Source organism: Ambystoma mexicanum, chromosome 8 (assembly GCF_040938575.1).
Source record: "Ambystoma mexicanum isolate Mex_15411 chromosome 8, UKY_AmexF1_1, whole genome shotgun sequence".
Classification (NCBI taxonomy): domain Eukaryota; kingdom Metazoa; phylum Chordata; class Amphibia; order Caudata; family Ambystomatidae; genus Ambystoma; species Ambystoma mexicanum.
This window is the reverse complement of record NC_090929.1, coordinates 1659440639-1659466071: the sequence shown is the minus strand read 5'-3', so window position 1 is coordinate 1659466071 and position 25433 is coordinate 1659440639. Positions and strand designations below refer to the sequence as shown.

The window sequence follows — 25433 nt, the reverse complement described above, 5'->3', positions numbered from 1 at the left end:
GTCCCGAGAGGTATCCATCCTCCACACATATAGCCAAAAAAAAAAAACCACACAATTACGCAACTAAGAAAAAAAAAAAAAAAAAAAGACAATTCCTGTAACAGCGCCTCGATGCCTGCGGGCTGTGTGAGCGCTTTATAAATGTGAAATAAATAAAATAAATAGTCCCGAACCTGTTGCTCGTATGAAAAAAAAAATTAAACAGTTAGACGTGAACTCTGACCTTGAGTTTGGGTGTCTTGCCGGCATCTGCCTTGCATTGATTCCACATCAACACACCCCGAATGCTCTAGTCATAGCCGGGTAGTGTTCGAGCACCCAGCTTCGGTCTTAAAATACCTTCGACCCTTACCACACGTTGTGTGGTCGGATGGGATATTTGACAACCGAGGTTAATGTTCCATGTCCGGTGAGTTGTTCATCCTCCTGAATTTTCAGGATCCCTGAATCCTTCTCTGCCACGGGCCTTTAGTGCGCCACTCACCCTCCTCTCATTTTGATTCATCGAGAGATGATCCTTCTGCCTGGGCGCCTATTAGGTCCGATATACAATTAGCAATATCCTTTTTCGAGATGAGTCTCGTTGTTGATCCTTCCCACTCAAAGGTGAGTGAGAAAGGATAACTCCATCGGTATCTCACACCTTTGTCCTTCAGCATCTTTGTTATTGGTGAACACTTTTTCCTCATTGCTAGCGTGAGGGAGGATAAATCTTGATAAACGGAGATATTCGAGTCACCTAGGGATAGCTGCGATATGTGTCTGGCCTTTTCTAAGATCCGGGCTCTGTCCGCATAATTGTGAAATCGAGCTAATACTGATCTCGGGCCTCCTGGTCTGCCTCCAGCTCTGTGGATGCGGTCAATCTTGGGTTCGTCCACCGATTCGTCTTTAAAGATGAGCTTCAGAATGGTGTGTAGGATTTGCTTGAGGTCAAGTTCGGTTTCGCCTTCTTTTTCCGCTATGCCGAACACCCGTATGTTATTGCGGCGTTCCTTATTTTCAAGATCATCGACCTTTAAGAGTATTTCCTCTTCTCTATGCTCTATCCCTGCAATGCAGTCGTCCATTTGGGCCTCCAGTGTGGCCAAGGAGCTTTGATTATGTTCGACTTGTTCCAACCTGTCCTCCATTTTATCCATCCTTTGCGTGATTTTGTCTATTTTACTGCCGATATCGGCTCTCATGCTGCTCATTTCGGTGAGTAGATGAGCAACTTCTGCCTTGGTCGCAGCCGCTTCACGTCCAGTTGTCGACATGTTGATCACAGTGGGTGGCTTCAGAGGTTTGTGAATTGCTATGAATTTGTATTTTGCCAATTTGCCCTTAACGTCCATGGACAGTGGGACTCCAGTAATGAGGAATATGAGTCTTCGCTGTGCGTGATGAGATTACAAAGCTGGGGTATTTGTTTATCAGGTGAGAGCTTGTGTGTTCCAGCTTTGCCTTCCAATGGCCAGACGTAACAGAGTTGAGGTGATGCTGGTAGTGATGCTGGTAGTTCCCTTAACAATCGGCCTCTTGCATGTGACAGTCCGTTGCAGAGCACGTCGCTTGATTCTCCTTGTGTCTGTTTTATCAGAATAGGAATAATCACTTTCCAGTGTTTAAGCGCGTCAGATAATTCCAAATTGGTTCCAGAGGGGGGTAGATTTCAATTTATGGCCTGCCCATGGCTCAAGTGGGCAATTCTCATGTGCGTAGACCGCGCACAGTGGCGTGTTGGATCTGCGATCGTAGGCCAGGCAAAGTCAGAGGACTATGGGGGATCTGAGGAGGGCACATGCCCTGTGTCACAGGTGCCCAACCCTCAGTCCCTTGTTGCCACAACAAGGCCTTGTATGCCCACTAATTCGGAAGTCCTATGGCGCCGTAGTCCGCACCCCCTTTCTGGGGCCCTGGTCTCGTTTGATAATTCACAGTCTATAAATGTGCCCTACGCAGCTCAGAGATCAAGGGCGGGGGGCCGGAAAGCAAAACTGGCTGTGGCGAGCGTGGTAGCGGACATCAGGCTCATGCTCGGTGCGGTCTTCCAGGCGGTCAGGCACCCAGGAGGAAGCCCGCAATTTGTGTTCTCCGTGGTGCTCGGGGGGCAGACTGCGTGTGACGAGATGTGGTCAAATGAAGCAGTTTATAGTGAAACGTTGGCACCAGCCCTCTGTGTGCTGCGCTTTGAAAGTTCCCAATCAAGTGTTTGCACTATGAGGAGCCGGTACTGCTCCGTTGTAGAATGGGGGTGGTTTCACGTTACGCGGCAGTGCGTGGTCTCCGTGCGGGCGTCTCTGAGCTGTTATGAGACGGAATACGCGCCCGCGGGGGAATCGGCGTCAGGGGTCTGTTGCACTGATCTTATCCCGCGGCGGCCTCCTCACGGGTGTGCAGGGACAGCGACTGCAGTGCCTGCTCATCCAGTGGCCTTCATCTGGGTCCGTCCTCCACAGGCGTGTGATTGTGCTCGACCGTCCAGGGGCCGGGAGCAGCTCTGGTGGGCTTCGCGGGTCTGCTTAAGGGCCAAGCGTGGCGCAGGTTCCCTCTGTTGGCCCCTAACAGTGGTATGGACTGGTGTGAGCGTTTCGGATCCGCTCGTAGCACGGCTTTGTGACCGCGCGAATGTGCGGGACAGGTTCACAGGCCTTCCCTGCAATCAGGCGTCGGATCATCAGGAAGCAGGTTTCTCCGTGAAGGAAGCTCTGTTTCTGGTTGGGTTTTCTGCCAGGGCTTCCTGGTCACTTCCGACAGCCAAATCCAGTGTTATTTGAGTCAGGGGGGAGGGGGGTCTCGTGGTGCGGGCTCAATCCACTTTTCGGGACCCTTGCGCGGAGCTCACATGAAGAGGGATCTCATTCGCGCGCCCCCTGGTGGCCAACCCTTTGCAGACTTTTAATTGAATTGACATACTATTATCCTGCATATATCTTTGCTGAAATCTCTCTCTGCAACGAATACCTATTTAACATGTGTTCCTTTTTCATCACACAGATATAATGCATTAAGAAAGTTGACCGTGGCTATTTGAATCCTCAGATTTCGTGTTGCCAATATCATAAGAACTATGTTTACAGGCAAGTAACCGTCGTTTCCTGTGACGCCACTTCCTGTTATGTCATCCCCTGCAAATGAAGGGCCCTGCACTTATCTTGCCGCACTTGACCCAGCAAATCCTAGGACGGGACTTGGTCCACCTAGTAGCCTGGACATTAAGAGTTAATTTTCTTCTTTAGCAGTCCTTTATACCATACTCGATCGCAAGTTTTGGCCACGTCTAAGAAACCAATTGCGGTACATTTGTGGATGTTGAATGCTTGTGTAATTGCACTGATCGCCCATCTTTATTTGCGTAAGCGTGATGACGCGACTTGCGTGTTAACGCACAACACATCTTCACGTGCAGCATGCCAGTGCCCTTGCTCCCGCAATGAGCCCTTTCCTCCTGTTTACATTTTTTATTCATTTTAAATAAGAACAATTTCCTTATGGGATTGTGCAAAACACAGACTTGTTTTTCATTGGCGTTAGTCTGAAAATTGACCTTTTTAAAGATGTGGTATATTTTGACTTCCTGTATTTGGATGCACTAATTTGTGCTCTATTTATTCCGTGTTTCTGCAGTAGAGCGAGCTTTGCATTACGACGATATTTCAATAATACACTTTTCAGGCCCCCTCTTTTTTTTCCTCTGGTTGTCAATCTCCTTTTTCTGGAACATTAAGTATGGTATTTATTCATTAAACACAAAGGGGCCTCATTATGAGTTAGTGATATACTCGCCACAAGTACCCCTAAACTCGTTTACAATTATCGCCACTCATGATGGAGGTAAATCTGGCAAATTAGCAACGGGCTGCCAGTGTTAATCCCCAATCTGGCATGCAAGCAGCGGGCTGCCAGCGTTAATCCCCAATCTGGCAAACTAGCAATTGACTGGAACTATCAATCCCTAATCTGGCAAGCGGTCTGGCAGTGTTAATCCCCAATCTGGCAAAATAGCAGCGGGCTGCCAGTGTTAATCCTCAATATGGCAAAATAGCAGCAGCCTGGCAGTGTTAATCCCCAATCTGGCAACATAGCAGCGGTCTGGCAGTGTTAATCCCCAATCTGGCAAAATAGCAGCGGGCTGCCAGTGTTAATCCTCAATATGGCAAAATAGCAGCAGCCTGGCAGTGTTAATCCCTAATCTGGCAAGATTGCAGCCGACTGGCAGTGTTAATCCCCAATCTGGCAAAATAGGAGCGGCCTGGGATTGTTAATCCCTAATCTGGCAAATCCCCAATCTGGCTAAATAGGAGTGACCTGGGATTGTTAATCTCCAATCTGGCAAAATAGCAGCCGACTGGCAGTGTTACTCCCCAATATGGCAAAACAGCAGCGTGCTGGCAGTGTTTATCCTCAATCTGGCAAAATAGCAGTTGACTGGCAGTGTTAATCCCCAATCTGGCAAAATAACAGCGAACTGGCAGTGGTAATCCCCAATCTGGCAAAATAGCAGGGGTCTGGCAGTGTTAATCCCCAATCTGGCAAAATAGCATCCGGCTGGCAGTGTTAATCCCCAATCTGGCATACTGCAGCGAGCTGGCAGTGTTAATCCCCATTCATGATGGCCATGTGTCTCTGTTGGGGATTTACCACCGGTGGTAATTACCCCCGCAGTAATTCTCCCCGTTTTTGACAGAAATTTGAAGGCAAAAACTCCTGCAAAATTTGTGTCCAAAGTCTGAATTTGGTGGTGTAGTAAATGTGTAGTAATTCCGTTACCGCCACTTTTTACTGCACAGAAAAACTCAGTCTTGTGCCGATCATTTGGCGCCTCCCTTTGTAAGTCAGAGACACCCAGTGACCTCTTTAAATTGGTCCAGAAAAGGGTACAAGATGGTGCAAGCTGAAACCATTCGTTGTTAATCATGAATGCACTTAAATGTTCAGCGAGCTTTAAAGGCTCACCCACTGTTTTTAGGCGCTGTCTTTTATAGGGCACGGCTTACTCGTGCCTAGCCTTTTAGCCATCTTTTATGGAGTGCAGGTTCAATGTTGCGCGCGTGAAACCATTGGGTTCTAAAGCCATCAGCCAGTACTTTGGTTTGAGTTAATGGGATCATTTTTGAGACCACGCGTGCCATGCGAGGGGGCCGGCAATCCTAGCGCTAGCCTCTACCCAGTGCCACCCCGCATCTTACTCCTCGAGCTGGCCATGGGTGCTTGGTTGTTAGTGTTGGGGGCTGCTCCGGGTCACCGGGCAGCCCCATGCTCAGGTCGGGAATCACCCGACAGTGCACACACTGGTGCGGCGATCACGCCGCTGGCTCACGGGTGGGGGTTCATCCCACCCGCTCCGGGTCACCGGAGCTCCGCACACGTGGCCGGGGGCACCCAGCTCACCGCGGCCTCGGCTCTGGGGGCACCCAGGCCAGGGTAGTCTCAACAGCCCGACTCACATGGCTAGCGGGACCCACAGGGACGGCGTTGCCCGGCGGGGGCCCGTCCTCGGGCCCAGCACACACAGCGCAGCACCCGGATGGTGCTCCAAGTCGTGATGGAGTGACTGGCTGGCGCGCCGGAAGCCCCTCGCTTCTTTTATTATGTGCCACGTGACCCATTATAACATCTGGGAGCTGCCATGCTCACAGGAGGGGTTGACATGCAACAGTTAGGCCCTTTGAATATTGGGCTTGGAAACTAGTCGCTGGGAAGGAGTATAGGGGGTCCGTGTCGGGGCTTTGTCTCGCGTATGATCTCTTTTAATGTGTGTTGCACGGCTGTGTCCCTCCTGAATATGCTTTGGGTGTTTCTAGATAATAACCGTGTGCAGCCTTTGAGGGGGAGGGGGGAGTCTTTTTCCGCTGAGAGGCTGCCCGTGCTCGGCCACTGATAAGCAAGAAATGGCCCAACCAGTTTAACGGATTGCTGCAACGTGGCCTTGTCACGAGGAGCCCGAGCACTGCCAAAGCTAACAGTCTGGGCTATTTATAGCGCCTGGCTATGCATGTTCCAGACACCGCAGTCACATGCCAGGGACTCGCACATTTGGCAGCTGTTGTCACTTTATGTCCAGATATTGTCATGATATGCCCAGGTGCCCGTACCATTTGGCACATGGCATGGCAGGTATTGATTTGATATATGCCAGGCACTGCCATTGTAATTAGAATGGCCAGAGAGGGTTGGATGTGCGTGTGCTCTTGGGGCAGTAGCAGGACCGTGTCGACATTTTACACAGGCTTACAGGCTTGGCTCCCACTCTCTCGGTCATGGCTTCATGTAATGCAGCAGCACCAGGCATTAAAAATCTGCCCACGGATAAAACGAAGGGATCACCCAGACAGAATTCGAGGCAGCTCTTTCTCGGTTTTGGCAGCAAAGGTCTCTGGAGTCAGCTACCATAGAGGGTCATCTCATGTAATTTAATAATACTTGTAAAGTGCCAAACTAAGGCCCGAAGGCATCGAGGCGCTAAGAACATCCTTGAATACCTCAGCGTTTTGCCAGTAAACCACTCCCATAACAGATTAATGAGCAGTCTGAACATGCACTATCTGCCCTTACAAAGGTACCTTTTTAGGCTGGGTAGAGCCCCAGCAGTGTTACTCAAGAGGACAGTAACAACAAGCCCCTTTGGTATTTAAGCACCGTAGACACGCAACAACGATCCACCAAGAAGCACAAAAACACAGCAACCTTGACGCTCCGGTGGTTCAAGCACTTTTTATTGGGCCAGCGGCCATGTATAGATGGCCCATATATGAATCCGCTTTCAGGCCCTCCCCTTCAGCTCGAAACACCTTCATGCCACCTGTAACTGCACTGTACCACTGATGTCTGACCCCTTATTCCTGCTTGTGCAGCACTAACTGTGGGAGCCAGCAGACTTCGAACACCACCCTCTATCATGTCGGTCCTGTGATCTGTAGGTTGCTAAGCAGTTGCTGCACTGAGCGATCTTGCCTGCCATTATGTATTTATTTTAGTGCCAATATGCCCACATTATCACTTTCAACAGCTTCGAGATCGAGACAACGCTATATCAAATAAGTAGGAATTTCATACATAAAATAGAACTCGAATAGGAAACTGGTATACTCGTAGTTTAAAACGTGTTGTCTTGTGTGTCCCTTGCCCTGGTCCTGCATGAATGCTTGCTTGATGGAATGCTTGGTGGAATGTGGTGGTGTGAGGGCCCCTTGAAGTTCCATGAATGTCAGTTGGAGTGAGGCAGCCCGTTAGAGTGGAGGCCGGTGGATTCTGCAAGTACCTTCCTCCTTACCCATCTTGTTGCATCACCTTGTCATCTGGAACTTAGTAAAGACTTTCACTTCCCCACCCGCGGCCTTGGAGTTCTTCTTCACCAAGAGTGCACCCGTTGCCCAAGAGCATTACACTGACAGGCAGACTGGCTGGCAATCGCCTAGGCCTGGGATGACAGGGCGGGCACCCTTAGCAACTGAGAGACCAAGCGAGGATGATGTGCCTCATCGCTGCACATTTCCATCCCTACTAACCTTACTTGGTCTCCAGCTTTACCCCTGGCTTTGTCAGTGCAGTACCTGTTCTGTGCTTGTACACATTTTCAATTATTAATTCTGTTCTAGCCCCCTCATGTTGGTTCATTCTGCCAGGCCAACTTTTAGCGGTTATTGGCCAGTGGTCTGCAACCTGCAGCGCTCCAGAAGTTGTGGACCACAACTCCCATGATCCCTCACCATGAACTATGCTGCAGGAGCCTGATGGGAATTGCAGTCCAAATCATCTGGGGAGCCAAAGGTTGCAGACCCGGGCTATTACATAAAATGTTATATAGCAAGTGGGTGCCACTCATTCTTATCCCACACTGGGTACGAGCGGCACTGCGCTTAGCTCTGGCACTGGAACACTTATTGACAGGATGAAACATTCAATGTAAGACCAAAAACTCAGATTGTGCTATAATCTAAATTTCTAATCCTTGAATGTAAAGTGTTTCACTGTATGGTATAATGAAACTGTAAGCAAACAAGATATCAGGAATTAACCTGGCTAGAGCCAGATATTGTGTGACCAGCCTAGAGCAAGCAATTGTTTGGCGAAGCAAGAGGTACGCGCACCAAGAGGTTATTGTTGGCTGTTTCTCACTGCATTGGATGCAATGGCTGATTATGATTGCACAAGTACACAGCTGGTAATTATGAGGCGACCTTCTCATAGCAAGTTGCACTTCTAGTAAAACGAACAAGGAACAGAGTCATGTTTTGAATGACTGATCACAGGGATTGAACGCACAAGTGTGAGGGGGTCACCCATTCATTTCTTGTACACTTTTGTGAGAGGTTGGGAATTGTGTTGGAGTGAATGGCATCTTTGTGCTTTCTAAATGTCACAGTGCACTGCATCTTTCGAGCTTTCTGTAAACTTCGAAGCTTGGACACCAGGTCAATATATTTCAACATGTTTGGCGTCGGATCAGATCCCTGTGTTGAGTCTCTGCTGCAGAAACGTGTGTGCACCCTTTGCATTCTGTTTGAGATGACTCCGCCTTTCATCCTTCCATTGTAATTTGGTAATAGACAAACACTGATTGTTGCAGTGCTTAGTGGAATAAGAATTCAGCCCTCGCAGGTGGGGAAAGATACTCCCTGAAGGTATCCCTACATCTGTCCTGTTACTGTAAATCCCTTGCGCACACATATTTACACCAGAATGTACAGGTATTCCATGTCTTTCATAAGCTTTATACATGTGCAATCTCTGGGAGCAATACAGCCAAAAGAACATGAAGGGAAGGTCTTGCCCACACCTCCTGGTAAAGTAAGCCATCGCATTTCAGAGATCACAGCTTTTCAATGTATACTCCCTTGCCCCTTTCCCCTAACATTCATCAACAGAAATTAACATTAGTGGCGTAACAGTATTCCATGGGTTGTACAATTAGTCCATCGCCCGGGTCTCCCCCCTGTAAGCTGTGTCTATTGATCATTCTTCAGTGTATCGAAAGGTCTGAAATAATGAGGCTCTCTGCCTGAGACATGTTCATGAAACAGGAGCCACACCCAGAGGAAATTCTGGAACGTACCATTGACCAAAGCACATACTTTCTCCATTGCCATTACTCCCCAAATCCTGACCCAAATGTGTACTAAGTGAGTCCAGCGCCCCACTGGCACCATGTAGCACCTCAGCTACTGCCCCCAGGATTACTACCGCCGGTGTGTGGGGGGAGCTGTGCTGCCACAATGTCTTTAATATGGCTTAAAATGTCCTTCCAGAAGACTTGTGCCCCAGGTTGCCCGCCAGCCCACATTTCCGCCAGCTTCGTGGGGGAAAGCTGATTGTCGAGTACGGTATTACATGTCTTCTCCAGCATGGGGTCTGGCATGGATTCACATGCTCATGAATATTCCCCGTCGTCAGGCTGGGAATCCTCGGTAAAGAAAAAACCAGTATCAGTTTCGTTTCTGATCTGTCTTTCGTAGTAATAACCAATCACTGGTCTCTGCGTCATACTGACCACAGCCAATGACTGCCCTCTACCTAAGCACCGCCTCTGGCAGCCATCTTCAGATTTTTACCGCACGTTCATGTGTTGGGATCCTCGTGCTATTGCTCTCGAGCGTTAGTGCTATTTTTCGCGCTTTTTTCACAAAAAACTTCGATTCTTTCGGTCAAAGAGCCTCAAGCTCCACCGATCCTACATCCGATCAACGGGGACCCGTGTCGGATTCATCTGTGCCCCTCAAGGGTGAAGATTTCGTCGAGCTACACTTCGGAGGAATCCAGAAGCTTCTCAGGCCCGGTCTCGGAGATGGCCCAGGAGAAGGGAAGCTCGACGCCCGGAAAGCTGTTCAGGGTCTGCCCTGGATGCCAGCTGCAGAACGTCTTCAAGGAGGACGAACACTCTTTCTGCCTTTACTGCCTTCATGAGGACAAGACGCACGTGGAGAAGGACTGTGCGTTTTGCGGCAACATGTCGGAACGGACCATGAAGGACCGCCATCAACGTCTCGCCAACTGGCTGGAGGGTAAGAGCCCGTCTGGCGAGAAGAAGAAGAAATCCGAGCGGTCTTCTAAGACCTTTGAGGGCGCCCCGGCGACGGGGGCCCAACATAAGGCCAAGCACCGCGAGTCCGCTGGCACCGGGAGCGCCGAACGGTCGGGCTCTACGGGCGCCAGGCAGGGCGCACCCTCCCCGCACCATCAACCACGAGCCAACGCTCTGGGTCGGGTAAGAGGAAGGCCGAGCACCCGGCAAAACTCCTGGAGAGGCCCCGGTCGAGCTCTAAGGCAGAGGAGGAGCGTGGCAGTGCCCCCTCCCTCAAGGATAAGGCGGTGAGCGCACCTAAGGTGGTGAAGGCCTTGATCCATCCGACCAAGCCCTCTATCGAAACGGTCGCGGCGGCCCTGGCTCAGCCTGTGGTGGCTGCACCAGTGGTGGCGACCTCAGGGCCCAGAATCTCCCTGCCTCCTCGGAGGGAGTCTTCCTTTGTGCCCATCGATAGGACCCCCGTGAAACCCTCCGTGGGGAAGAAGAAGGGGGGGCAGGGCGTCGTCGGAGATTCGGCCTCAACCTCAGAAGAGGAGCTGATCGAGGTCTTAAGCCACGGCCTAGGCGTGGAAGAAGGCCAGCCCGTCGGAATGGACCCCGACGCAGGTGACGACGACGACATCGTCGAGGATACCGACGGGGCTCCTGCTCGCCCGTCGGATTCCCCTCTGCCAGCGCCGCAAGACAACTCGGCGGCCATTTTGTTGGCCATACAGTCCTTATGCTCCGAGATAAGGACGAGGCTACCGTTACCGACGGAGGAACCTCTCCCGTCGGGGGATCCAGAACCGGGACCTTCTGGTGTTCCCCCTACCAAGAAAAGAAGGATCCATCCACCACCTCCTTTTCAACCGTCGCGCCCCTTCCAGCCCTCCTCCCCGTCCACCCGAGGGGATGATACGGGGACTGACACGGCAGCGACGGGTACGGACGACGAGGCATACGACGAGGATTTTCCGTCGTCGCCTCCCACCAGGGCTTCTCCGCCCGACGAGATCGGATCTTTCCACTCCATGATCTCCAGGGCTTCCGAGCTTTTCCAACTCTGCCCTGAGGAGAAGAAAAAGGAAGGCTTCCTTTATCAGCGGCGCGAGGCCAAGAGGAAGACGGTCCTCTCAGTGCCTCTGTTGGACGACATTTGGGATGAGGGCCTTTCCCTCCTCAAGAACCCTTCCACGACGCCAGCTAGAAGAGACCGGTACGAGAAAAAGTACCGGGTCCCGGACACGGCCCCCCTGTGCCTCCGGGCGCAGCCTACCCCGGACTCCGTCGTCTCCGCGGCAGCCAGGAAGAAAGCGGGGGGGGTGCGGCCTCCACATCGACTTCCCCGCCGGACGGCGAGGGAAAGAAATTGGATGCTATGGGACGTAGAGTCATCTCGTCGGCAGCGACGACGATTAAAGCGGCCAACGCCTTGGCTATCGTGGCCCGCTATGACAGGGAGCTCTGGTACAAGATAGCTCCCCTGCTGGATTTTCTGCCGGACGACAAGAGGGCGGAGGCCCTTGAGATCCTGCAGGAAGGTGAGGTGGCCTCGGACCACGCCATCACCGTGGCGACGGACATCGCCGACACCGGGTTCCGCCAGCTGGGCAACGGCGTTTGCCTTCGACGTCGTGGATGGCTCAAAGCTACGGATTTCCGGCAGGACGTCCAGACAAGAGTCCTGGACATGCCCTTCGACGGGAACAACCTGTTTGGGAAGACAGTGGACGATTCCCTTCAGGCCATCAAGGCGGATACTGAGACGGCCCGGGCCCTTGGAGTCCTGCAACGACGGACGCCCTTTCGGAGCGGCGGAGGCAAGGGCGCCTCCAAAGGTTCCGGCGGCGGTTTCGCTTCCTACCGTCAAGCGGCCCGCTCGTCGTCGCAAGAGGCCTACAGAGGACGAGGCAAGTCTAGCGGACCCCGCCGTCGTCGCCAAGGAGGTCAAGGCGGCAAGGCCGCGTCCAAGCAGGATTGAACCGGCCGTGGGGTCGGGCCCCCACCGAAGCACCCCGGTGGGAGGCCGGCTGGCGGGCTTCGTCAGCGTGTGGGAGTCCATCTCCACCGACCGTTGGGTGCTGGACGCCCTGGCCCGGGGCCACGCGCTCGAGTTTCAAAGAAGGTGCCCGCGCGTCCCCCCCGTGGCCAGGAAAGAACTTCACGTCCCTCAACTTCTCCTGGAGGTAAAGGCGATGCTCAAAAAGGGCGCCATCGAACTCGTCCCAAAGAGGCTTCGGGGCTCCGGAGTCTACTCGAGATACTTCCTCGTGAAGAAGAAGACGGGAGGATGGCGCCCCATCCTAGACCTGCGACGTCTGAACAAGTTCATCAAGGCGCAGAAGTTCCGGATGGTCACCCTCCAGCACGTCCTGGGTCAGCTGGAGGAAGGAGACTTCCTATCGTCGTTGGATTTGGAGGATGCCTACTTCCACATTCCCATCCTAAAGGGGCACCGCAAATTCCTCAGATTCGTGGTCCAAGGGCGTCATTACCAGTTCAAAGCCCTTCCCTTCGGACTACGGTCGGCACCCAGGGTATTCACCAAGTGCCTCGCACCGGTGGCGGCGCAGCTGCGCCGCGAGGGGATTCACGTCTACCCCTACCTGGACGACTGGCTCATCCGCGCCAAGACGAGGGAGCTCGCCGTGGTCCACACGGCAAGGACCGTCCAACTCCTCACGGACCTGGGATTCTCCGTGAACTACGCCAAATCCCACCTGGTGCCCGCGCAAGTCGCACTGTTTCTGGGAGCCAGGCTCGACACAGTGTCCCTTCTGGCCTCCCCGTCGGAGGAGAGGACCAGGACCATCTTAGGCAAGGTGCAACGGATGTTGGTGGCCGACGCGGCCAAAGTGAGGTCCATCAAGTCCCTCCTCGGGATGATGTCTTCCTGCATCTACCTCATTCCCATGTGCAGGCTCCGGATGCGCCCGTTGCAAGAATTCCTGGATGCGCGCTGGATCCAGACGACGGGCAGCTTCGAGGAAAGGATCAAGCTCGACGAGAGTTTCCGACGAGCGATACGGTGGTGGGGCACCCGCGCGCATCTGACGGCGGGCATGGACTTCCAGACCCCAGCCCACCAGGAGACTGTGACCACGGATGCCTCCCTGGAAGGGTGGGGAGCGCACACCGAAAATCTGCACGCAAGGGGACTCTGGCTCCCGACGGAGAAGTCCCTGCATATCAACGTCCTGGAGCTCCGTGCAGTGTTTTGGGCCCTCAGGTCCTTCCTTCCGTCCCTCAAGGGCAAGGTGGTGAGGATCTTCACCGACAACACCACCACCATGTTTTACATCAGGAAACAGGGCGGAACCAGGTCCCCAGCGCTGTCCAAGGAGGCGCAGGACCTGTGGCATTGGGCCGTTGCCCAAGGGATTTTTCTGGTGCCGTTTCATCTGGCAGGGATAAAAAACACCATCGCCGACTCACTCAGCAGGGAGCTGCGCTCGTGCCACGAGTGGGAACTACGGCAGGATCTGGTGGATCGCCTCTTCCGACGGTGGGGCACACCCCAGATCGACCTGTTCGCGACGGCGACGAACACCAAGTGCCGGAGGTTCGCCTGCAGGTTTCCCCAGACGAGGAGCATGGGCGATGCTTTCTCGTTCCCCTGGGAGGGCCTGTTCCTCTACGCGTTCCCTCCCTTGCCTCTGCTAATCCGGCTCGTCAACCAGCTCAAGAGGTCACGGTGCAGGATGATCCTCGTCGCACCTGCGTGGCCGAGGCAGATATGGTTCCCGGACCTTCTGGACTTGTCAGCGTCCCCGCCGATCAAGTTGCCGGCGGACGCGGATCTACTCTCCAGGGAAGGAAGCGCCATCCTCCACCACGACCCGAAGTCGCTGAACTTGCAGGCCTGGCTCCTGCAGCGCTAGAGTTTGGAGGATACGACATACCGGCCGATTGCAGAGAGGTTCTTGCAAAGGCCAGGGCGTCCTCGACTCTTAAATGCTACGGACACAAATGGAAGAGGTTCTCTGTCTGGTGCCACGCACAGAAGATTAACCCTCTACGGATTACGGCCCCCCAAGTACTGCCGTACCTGCTGACGCTGGCCAAAGCTGGTCTGGCACACGCGTCCATCAAGATTCATCTTGCTGCGATCTCCCGATACACCAGAACCACGGGGCGGACGTCCTTGTGGTCTCATTGTCTGGTGAAAGAGTTCATGAAGGGACTGTTCAAATCGTTCCCGCCGGTGAAGGCTCCGGCCCCGGCGTGGGAGCTCAACGTGGTGCTGACCAAGCTCATGGGACCTCCGTTCGAGCCTCTGCACTCGGCCCCGTTGAAGTTTCTATCGTGGAAAACAGCTTTTCTTGTGGCCATCACCTCCGCACGACGAGTGGGAGAGATCCAGGCCCTTTCCTGCAAGGCCCCGTACTTGACTTTCCACGACACGAGGGTAGTGCTCAGGACGCACCCCTCCTTCATGCCCAAGGTACCGTCGGACTTCCATCTCAACGAACCCTTGGTGTTACCTGTGTTCTTCCCGTCGCCTTCGTCGCCGGCTGAGAGGACTTTGCACTCGCTGGATGTAGCTAGAGCGCTGAAGTTCTACGTGGACCGCACGAAGGGTTTTCGGAAGACGTCACAACTCTTTGTGAACTTTGGACCTGTCAATCAGGGGAAGGCTCTCTCGAAGGCTTCCATCTCCAGATGGCTCTCCGGCTGTATCATGTGCTGTCACCGGTTGGCAAACCGACTGCTGCCTGGCCGTCCGAGAGCCCATTCCACCAGAGCGATCGCAGCTACCACGGCGTTCCTATCTGGTGTGCCCCTGCTGGACATATGCAGGGCTGCTACGTGGAGGTCGACGCACACCTTCACGAAATTCTACTGCGTCGACCGGGATTCCAGGGAGGAGTCCAGGGTCGGCCAAGCAGTGCTGCGCAACCTGTTCGCCTGAGGTGAGCCTGGTGAGGAGGTAAGATGCTTAATGTTGAGTTGATGTGATGCTTAATGTTGAGCCTTTGCCACCTCCCGTGGTTGTGCATGTGTGTACTGCTATGTATTCTTTATTCATGAGCATGTGAATCCATGCCAGACCCCATGCTGGAGAAGGAACAAGTTACTTACCTGTAACTGTTGTTCTCCAGCATGGGTCTGGCATGGATTCACATGCGAACCCTCCCGCCTACCCCTCTGCGGCTCTTCACTTGGTCATACTGCCACTTCACGTGCTTCCAAATCTGAAGATGGCTGCCAGAGGCGGTGCTTAGGTAGAGGGCAGTCATTGGCTGTGGTCAGTATGACGCAGAGACCAGTGATTGGTTATTACTACGAAAGACAGATCAGAAACGAAACTGATACTGGTTTTTTCTTTACCGAGGATTCCCAGCCTGACGACGGGGAATATTCATGAGCATGTGAATCCATGCCAGACCCATGCTGGAGAACAACAGTTACAGGTAAGTAACTTGTTCCTTACTACCTATTTACAACTAGACTCATTTAAAATGTATACAAAGCACCTTTTATATCCAAACACATAGTTTATATACTATATGTGTACTGTATACATGCAACTTTTTAAGTCACATATTATCTAGGAGAATAAAACGATTCACTATTGCTTGTTACAAAAATGCACACGCCCTTGTCATTTCACTTCTTTACACATCCTATTCTGAAGACAAAACTGTTGGCTTTGCCAGTGCTTGTCCCTCATTCCACTGCAACTCTTTGTGAACTTTGGACCTGTCAATCAGGGGAAGGCTCTCTCGAAGGCTTCCATCTCCAGATGGCTCTCCGGCTGTATCATGTGCTGTCACCGGTTGGCAAACCGACTGCTGCCTGGCCGTCCGAGAGCCCATTCCACCAGAGCGATCGCAGCTACCACGGCGTTCCTATCTGGTGTGCCCCTGCTGGACATATGCAGGGCTGCTACGTGGAGGTCGACGCACACCTTCACGAAATTCTACTGCGTCGACCGGGATTCCAGGGAGGAGTCCAGGGTCGGCCAAGCAGTGCTGCGCAACCTGTTCGCCTGAGGTGAGCCTGGTGAGGAGGTAAGATGCTTAATGTTGAGTTGATGTGATGCTTAATGTTGAGCCTTTGCCACCTCCCGTGGTTGTGCATGTGTGTACTGCTATGTATTCTTTATTCATGAGCATGTGAATCCATGCCAGACCCCATGCTGGAGAAGGAACAAGTTACTTACCTGTAACTGTTGTTCTCCAGCATGGGTCTGGCATGGATTCACATGCGAACCCTCCCGCCTACCCCTCTGCGGCTCTTCACTTGGTCATACTGCCACTTCACGTGCTTCCAAATCTGAAGATGGCTGCCAGAGGCGGTGCTTAGGTAGAGGGCAGTCATTGGCTGTGGTCAGTATGACGCAGAGACCAGTGATTGGTTATTACTACGAAAGACAGATCAGAAACGAAACTGATACTGGTTTTTTCTTTACCGAGGATTCCCAGCCTGACGACGGGGAATATTCATGAGCATGTGAATCCATGCCAGACCCATGCTGGAGAACAACAGTTACAGGTAAGTAACTTGTTCCTTACTACCTATTTACAACTAGACTCATTTAAAATGTATACAAAGCACCTTTTATATCCAAACACATAGTTTATATACTATATGTGTACTGTATACATGCAACTTTTTAAGTCACATATTATCTAGGAGAATAAAACGATTCACTATTGCTTGTTACAAAAATGCACACGCCCTTGTCATTTCACTTCTTTACACATCCTATTCTGAAGACAAAACTGTTGGCTTTGCCAGTGCTTGTCCCTCATTCCACTGCAATGAGCCATTCCCCTTTATTTTTGCTTGAGGCGGGAGCATTTTAGAAAATAAAGTTGGGAGTGGGAGGCATCAATCATCCAGACAAACGTTCAACAATGCAACCGTATCCAGGGGCAGCGCACACTGGGATTCAATACAAGTAATGTAATGTCATTTGTATAGCGCCTTCATCCCATTGGTATGGCCTCAAAGCGCTGTAGGTGAATGCCCTCAGGGGACCATAGTCCAAGGTTTGGGAACATTGATCAGAGGAGTTTAGAATGCCTGTGTGCATTTTGGCTAAAGCGAAGTTGGCTAGTGGTGGCCAGGTCCCTACTAGCTACCCATGTCAAGCAGGCATATGGATGGGTGCTTAGATGTTGACAAGAGAGTATGCAAGAGCAGTACAACTCCTTATGTGTCTAGTTAGACCACATTTCTGTCGTGGGGCACAGCTGCATTTTATTGGCAGAGGGGCTGTGTGATGTTTGCTTGGCAGTGGTGTATGGTTGCAGATGTGTGCGGGTGGGTGGCCTTGCCTTCGGCTATCTTCCATAAGCATGGAGTGTGATACGGGCTTCTTGGCCTCATGGATGTGGCATGGACTTTCTCTCCTGTGTTCTGCTGGAGATTTGGATTATTCATACCTTCTGTGATTTCTTGTAAGTTCTTTGCTGCCCTGGTCTACCTGGGGTGGTTGACTAGCTCAAGAGGGCAAGGTTTGTCATGGTCCTAGGGGGAATAGCCATGTTTTGAGGGCCGTCCCGATAGCCAGGTGGTCTTTATGCGTCAGATGTTAAGCAGCATTGAATTCCAGATAGTGGGGGCATGGACAGATAAGGCGGGTCCTCCTGTTCTAGTTTATGTGAAGGCGGGGATCACAAGGACGTGCTGGAAATGTGCAGACCTGGCCCTGAGCAATGCAGGCACATGCTGGAAGACCTATGTACTAACCCTAAGGGGAGGCTGTACTGTGTAACTAACTATGCATGGCCATCGACTGTCACTGATGACCTCTTTGTACTGTTGTTTCTCTTCATTTAGTCGTTCTTCCGGAGGTTTCTTTACTGGTTGGATATTCTGGACCCAACATTACTGCTCTCAAAAGAGGTAAGCATTTTCATACGTACAACAGATGCACAAGTGGCAGGTGGTGAACACGTTTCTCTCACACGCAAAACAGATAAAGCATTCGCCAGGCCATCTCAGGCTTCGCTAAAACAGTGTCACGGTCCATGAACACACAGAATTGCACGAGTCACCTGACTGCCAAGTAGCTTCCACTAACAGACTGGCTGACTGGCTTTCAGGGTGCTGCTTTTGAATGTTGGGTCCTCATATATCAAGGGTACGTATCACAAAGGTTCAAACACAGGCATTTGCTACTTAGCTACTTAAGCCAGAGTAGATTTGGACACACATCATGTGCCCTGGAAACCGAGGAGCAAGACTGGCTGTATTGGAGATGCTATGCCTTCTGGGAAATGTCCCAGCCGACTTGTAAAAGTCCTTGAGCTTTCTCGAACTATAAACGGTACCCTTTTAAACTTACAAGATTTCACTGTTAAAGCACTCTGGGGTGCAGTGCCAACCCGAGTAGCTCTTCACCTTTAGCGGTTGAATGTTTCTCGGTGGTGAAGTGCTGAACTGTGGAGCCTCCAGATTTTCTAGGTCTCGGCCCATGCTTCCCGCGCTGTTTGATAACTGTGGAGCCTCCAGGTTTGCTAGGTCTCGGCCCATTCTTCCCACGCTGCTTGGTAACTGTGGAGCCTCCAGGTTTGCTAGGTCTCGGCCCATGCTTCCTGCGCTGCTTGATAACCGTGGAGCCTCCAGCTTTGCTAGAACTCGGCCCATGCTTCCCGCGCTGCTTGATAACCGTGGAGCCTCCAGGTTTGCTAGGTCTCGGCCCAGGCTTCCCACGCTGCTTGATAACTGTGGAGCCTCCAGGTTTGCTAGGTCTCGGCCTATGCTTCCCGCGCTGCTTGATGACTGTGGCCCCTCCATGTTTGCTAGGTATCGGCCCATTCTTCCCACGCTGCTTGATAACTGTGGAGCCTCCAGCTTTGCTAGGTCTCGGCCCATGCTTCCCGCGCTGCTTGATAACTGTGGATCCTCCAGGTTTGCTAGGTCTCGGCCTATGCTTCCCGCGCTGCTTGATGACTGTGGCCCCTCCATGTTTGCTAGGTATCGGCCCATTCTTCCCACGCTGCTTGATAACTGTGGAGCCTCCAGCTTTGCTAGGTCTCGGCCCATGCTTCCCGCGCTGCTTGATAACTGTGGATCCTCCAGCTTTGCTAAGTCTCGGCCCATACGTCCTGCGCTGCTTGATGACTGTGGCGCTCCAGGTTTGCTAGGTATCGGCCCATTCTTCCCACGCTGCTTGATAACTGTGGAGCCTCCAGCTTTGCTAGGTCTCGGCCCATGCTTCCCGCGCTGCTTGATAACTGTGGAGCCTCCAGCTTTGCTAGGTCTCGGCCCATGCTTCCCGCGCTGCTTGATAACCGTGGAGCCTCCAGGTTTGCTAGGTCTCGGCCCAGGCTTCCCGCGCTGCTTGATAACTGTGGAGCCTCCAGCTTTGCTAGGTCTCGGCCCATGCTTCCCGCGCTGCTTGATGACTGTGGCCCCTCCAAGTTTGCTAGGTATCGGCCCAGGCTTCCCACGCTGCTTGATAACTGTGGAGCCTCCAGCTTTGCTAGGTCTCGGCCCATGCTTCCCGCGCTGCTTGATAACTGTGGATCCTCCAGCTTTGCTAAGTCTCGGCCCATGCTTCCCGCACTGCTTGATAACTGTGGAGCCTCCAGCTTTGCTAGGTCTCGGCCTATGCTTCCCGCGCTGCTTGATAACTGTGGAGCCTCCAGCTTTGCTAGGTCTCGGCCTATGCTTCCCGCGCTGCTTGATAACTGTGGAGCCTCCAGCTTTGCTAGGTCTCGGCCTATGCTTCCCGCGCTGCTTGATAACTGTGGAGCCTCCAGCTTTGCTAGGTCTCGGCCTATGCTTCCCGCGCTGCTTGATGACTGTGGCCCCTCCAGGTTTGCTAGGTCTCGGCCCAGGCTTCCCACGCTGCTTGATAACTGTGGAGCCTCCAGGTTTGCTAGGTCTCGGCCCATTCTTCCCACGCTGCTTGGTAACTGGAGCCTCCAGCTTTGCTAGGTCTCGACCCATGCTTCCCGCGCTGCTTGATAACCGTGGAGCCTCCAGGTTTGCTAGGTCTCGGCCTATGCTTCCCGCGCTGCTTGATGACTGTGGCCCCTCCATGTTTGCTAGGTATCGGCCCATTCTTCCCACGCTGCTTGATAACTGTGGAGCCTCCAGCTTTGCTAGGTCTCGGCCCAGGCTTCCCGCGCTGCTTGATAACTGTGGAGCCTCCAGCTTTGCTAGGTCTCGGCCTATGCTTCCCGCGCTGCTTGATAACTGTGGAGCCTCCAGCTTTGCTAGGTCTCGGCCTATGCTTCCCGCGCTGCTTGATAACTGTGGAGCCTCCAGCTTTGCTAGGTCTCGGCCTAGGCTTCCCGCGCTGCTTGATGACTGTGGCCCCTCCAGGTTTGCTAGGTCTCGGCCCAGGCTTCCCACGCTGCTTGATACTTCCTCCACACAGACTTTAAGTGTCAATCCATTGCCACCATTTTAATGCCGGTAGAAACGACACTGTGAAATAAAATGTTACCCCTAGCAATCACACAGACTTCATCATCTCTTAGTTCTTGCCTCCTCCCTGTGCACTCATGAATCCTGTCTGCTCCATTTTTAGTATTGCTTCTCCATCCATTTCATGCAACCTTCTTCCACCTCTCCGCAAACTTCCCTTACACACCTAGAGTGCATGCACTGCATAGGCAGCAGCATGCCAATCTTCCCTCAAACACAGAGCAGGTTTGTACTGGCATCAGCATGTGAAGCTTCCCTCCTGCATAAAGAGCAGATCAGCACAGGCAGCAACAGATCAAGCGTCCTGCATGCACAAAGAGCAGATGTGCATGGACAGCAGAAGATCAAGCTTCCTGCATGCACACAGAGCAGATCAGCACAGGCAGCAACAGATCAATCTTCCTGCATGCACAAAGGGCAGATCTTCACAGGGAACAGATGATCAAGCTTCCTGCATGCATAAAGAGCAGATCAACACAGGCAGCAACAGACCAAGCTTCCCACGTCCACAAAGAGCAGCTGTGCATGGGCAGCAGAAGATCAAGCTTCCCGCATGTACAAAGAGCAGATCAGCACAGTCAGCAACAGATCAAGCTTCCTGCATGCACAAAGAGCAGATGTGCATGGGCAGCAGAAGATAAAGCTTCCCGCATGCACAAAGAGCAGATCAGCACAATCAGCAACAGATCAAGCTTCCTGCATGCACAAAGAGCAAATGTGCATGGGCAGCAGAAGATCAAGCTTCCCGCATGCACAAAGAGCAGATCAGCACAGGCAGCAACAGATCAAGCTTCCTGCATGCACAAAGAACAGATGAGCATGGGCAGCAGAAGATCAAGCTTCCGGCATGCACAAAGAGGAGATCAGCACAGGGAGCAACAGATCAAGCTTCCTGCATGCACAAAGAACAGATGTGCATGGGCAGCAGCAGATCAAGCATTCTGCATGCACAACGAGCAGATCAGCACAGGAGGCAGAGGATCAAACTTGCCACATGCACAAAGAGCAGATGTGCATGGACAGTAGCACAAAGAGCAGATGTGTATGGGCAGTACCACAAAGAGCAGATGTGCATGGGCAGCAGCAGATCAAGCTTTCTGAATGGACAAAGAGCAGATGTGCAAGGGCAGCAGCAGATCAAGTTTCCCGCAGGCACATCGAGCAGATCGGCACAGTGGGCAGATGATCAAGCTTCCCACATGCACAAAGAGATCTGCTTGGGCAGCAGCACAAAGGGCAGAACTGCATGGGTAGCAGAAGATCAAGCTTTCTGCATGCAGAAAGAGCAGATGTGCAAGGACAGCAGCAGATCAAGCCTCCCGCAGGCACAACGAGCAGATGTGCATGGGCAGCACAAAGAGCAGATGTGCATGGGCAGCAGCAGATCAAGTGTCGCCTATTCAGAGTGTGGGTCAGCAGGGGCTGCAGCTGGTCAAGCTTCCCTCATACACAGATGGGTTTAGTAACCGGTCACGGTTCCCTCGTACACGTGGAGCAGATCTGCATGGGCAGCAGCAGGTCAAGCTTCCCCCATGAACACAGAGCTGGTCAGCAGGGGCAGCAGGTCAAGCTTCCCATATGCACACAGAGCAGGTCTACATGGGCAACAGCAGGTCAAGCTTTGCTCATACACTGAGCACGTCAGCGGAGGCAGCAGTCGCTCAAGCTTCCCTCAGCAGTCGCTCAAGCTTCCCTCATACACGCAGAGTGGGTCAGCAGTAGGCATCAGTAGGGCAAGCGTCCCCCATGAACAGAGAGCTGGTCAGCAGTAGGCATCAGTAGGTCAAGCTTCCCTCATACACGCAGAGTGGGTCAGCAGTAGGCATCAGTAGGTCAAGCTCCCCCCCCATGAACACTGAACTGGTCAGCAGGGGCAGCAGGTCAAGCTTCCTGTCTGCACACAGAGCAGGTCTACATGGGCAACAGCAAGTCAAGCTTTGCTCATACACTGAGCACGTCAGCGGAGGCAGCAGTCGCTCAAGCTTCCCTCAGCAGTCGCTCTAGCTTCCCTCATACACGCAGAGTGGGTCAGCAGTAGGCATCAGTAGGTCAAGCTTCCCCCCCATGAACACTGAACTGGTCAGCAGGGGCAGCAGGTCAAGCTTCCCGTATGCACACAGAGAAGGTGTACATGGGCAACAGCAGGTCAAGCTCCCCCACCCCGCATGAACACAGAACTCGTCAGCAGGGGCAGCAGAGCAAGCTTCCTGTCTGCACACAGAGCAGGTCTACATGGGCAACAGCAAGTCAAGCTTTGCTCATACACTGAGCACATCAGCGGAGGCAGCAGTCGCTCAAGTTTCCCTCAGCAGTCGCTCTAGCTTCCCTCATACAGGCAGAGTGGGTCAGCAGTAGGCATCAGTAGGTCAAGCTTCCCCCCCATGAACACTGAACTGGTCAGCAGGGGCAGCAGGTCAAGCTTCCCGTATGCACACAGAGAAGGTGTACATGGGCAATAGCAGGTCAAGCTCCCCCACCCCGCATGAACACAGAACTCGTCAGCAGGGGCAACAGAGCAAGCTTCCTGTATGCACACAGAGCAGGTCTACATGAAGCTTTCCTCATACACCGACTGGGTCAGTTGAGACAGCGGCCGCTTTAGCTTCCCTCAGCAGTCGCCCAAGCTTCCCTCATACACGCAGAGTGGGTCGGCAGTGGGCATTAGTAGGTCAAGCATCCCTCATACACACAGAGCTGGTCGGCAGGGGCAGCAGGGCAAGCTTCCCTCATACACACAGAGCAAGCCTAGCACATGTCTTCCACAGTAGGCAGGTGCATTTCATGCCCATCTCAACAGCAGTGTTGCGTTCTATTGAATTGTAAAAAACTAACATGTTTAATCTGTTCACAGGAGGACATTACAAATGCCCACACACTGCTGCAAGCGAATGGGTGCCGGTGCCAGGAAACTTCTGGAGACAGCAAGGTAAGTGCACCTGATGGCAACCCGCAGGAAAGGTGATGTGCGGTGCTCCACCTGTAGAGACCTACAATGTGGCCACAGGTCGGGGGCGTCCTTCGGCCCATTGCATGCCAGCTCTTTACTCCCACAGCTAACCCAGTAGCCACAGCGATCGCTCTCCTGTGTCCCCTCCAGCTTTGCCGGGGTCCTTCCAGCGCCTCTGTCTGGAGGTTGGCCCATGGGTCCAGTTCTCATTCTATTGTTACTCTGGAGCCTCCTCCACGCGGCTTATAGACCACCTCTGTGAGGACTGTGAGCAAGGACCTTCCACGAGTACCACCAGTATTGACATTTCATGGTGTGTGGTGGTGGGGCATAAAAGTAACCGCGGGTCTGGGAGGCGCCCCTTACTCAAACACTTCTAGGGGGTACACGCCTGCCTGCAGAGGAGGTCTGCATTTAAGCTGAAGATCAAAGGTTCACATTCTGCAGGATTTTACCTGTCCAAGACCGGCGCCTCTGACTCGAGTAAACTGAGCGCCTAATCTTTAAGCCCCAAGAGAAGAATAAGTTTGTGGTGCATTTCATAAATGATTAATATTCTAGCATTATAGATAATTCGTGTTCATTTCGCTGTTGCGCTGAGTAGTGGTGTTTGTTCACCCTTCTGACACCTATGTATCATTGCAGGTGCAGGAAGCCTGGCGACTTAGTCTGGTGAGTAGAACCTCTCCTTGTGTTTACAGCACCGCTACTTTAAAAGCAAACCATGATAGTAGACCTTTTACCAACCACCCGCAGCCTCTTTTTTTAATTGTATGTTTGTGTGCAAGACTCCCCTGGCACTGCCAGTCTAAAGACTCCGTTTATGATGGTGCCTGGTAATCTGTTAATTCCACAGATCCCTTACCACAAGAGGTTGGATCCTCCGCATGATCTTTTTATGGGACCTTGTCTTCCCTAGAGCTCTGGCCAGCATCTGTGCCACCCACGGCTGTCACCAAGCAAATCGTCGGTTTGTTCTCTCTTGCCTTCACCCCTTAATTTCACTGGTAAAACTGCAGAATCGCCATCAGGCCTATTTGCTGTGTCTCAAACCATTAAATGTATTTTACGCAATTACTCGGCCTGTGCAGACTATTATCGTCTCAGAATTTCAAGGGCTGTTAGCGACTGCTACTTTTTCCCCTGTTGCCATCCTCCTAGAGCGCTCTGAAACACTTGCCTATCGGTAGGTAGGGCTGCGAGGCAGGCTGGGGAAGGAGGGGGCTAGATGTGAAAGAGACCTTGAAGGCTGGACGGACCCAGATCAGGACAGAGGCACAGGGGTGCTACCGAAACCCATCTGGGGAGATTACAGAATCCCAGTGCCTCAAGTCAGGATAGAGAGGCCAACTAACCAATTACACTAACAATTTCCCCCTTTGCATACACCTCTCAAACTCAAAACCAAACACAACCACAAACCTAAAGCACAACAAACTGCACAAACTTCACTACACGGCAACAACAAAACAAAAACACACATAGACTCGCACAACAGTACAGAACGACTACCGGCCGCAAATACCACAGGCCCAGCGAACGGACCCACCGGGTGGAGGCCGCCAACACCACCTCACTGCTCTCTTGCACTTTTCCAGCTCCCTCCCACTAACCCCACCTCCCATCCTCTTTCAGAGCCGCCAGAGCGCCAGGGGACCACTTCGGTGGTGATAGTGCGCGATACAAATGTCCTTTAACATTAACATGTATAAAAAATACCATACCATACCATGTAGAGAGCATGGCTCCCAATGACTACTTGCATACACATTTCTTATCCTTGACTGGGTCTATTCCATGTGCAACAGCAGTGGCACTGGCGAGCCTGTGTACCCTTCGCGACTCCACGCTGAGCATGTGCCTTTGTAGCGATTGCACCCAGCCTCTGCACCCTGGCAAAGGCTGCTTGAGAACTGCAAGACATGGCAGTAACACTGTCCACTTCCAGTACCATCATGGTGAGCTTTCCAAGCCTGGGTGCCATGACTGCGATCCTGCACACCTCGTGCGCCATGGCAGAGCCTCTGTAGAGGATGGGTGGCAAGGCTATACTGTCACCAAGCTACATGCCCCACTAGTGACTAAGGCCCTCATGCTTATCACATC

The 25433-nt window shown here is 52.6% G+C and overlaps 1 protein-coding gene across 1 annotated transcript in view; it reads left to right on the top strand.

Moving 5' to 3' along the window:
• Positions 1–25433, top strand: part of SFXN4 (sideroflexin 4) — a 225772-nt gene that overhangs the window by 70447 nt on the left and 129892 nt on the right. The window contains exons 2-4 of the mRNA XM_069611928.1: positions 17780–17845; positions 23232–23306; positions 23973–23999. Of these exons, the coding sequence (XP_069468029.1) occupies positions 17780–17845; positions 23232–23306; positions 23973–23999 (168 nt within the window). The remainder of the gene's footprint in view (positions 1–17779; positions 17846–23231; positions 23307–23972; positions 24000–25433) is intronic.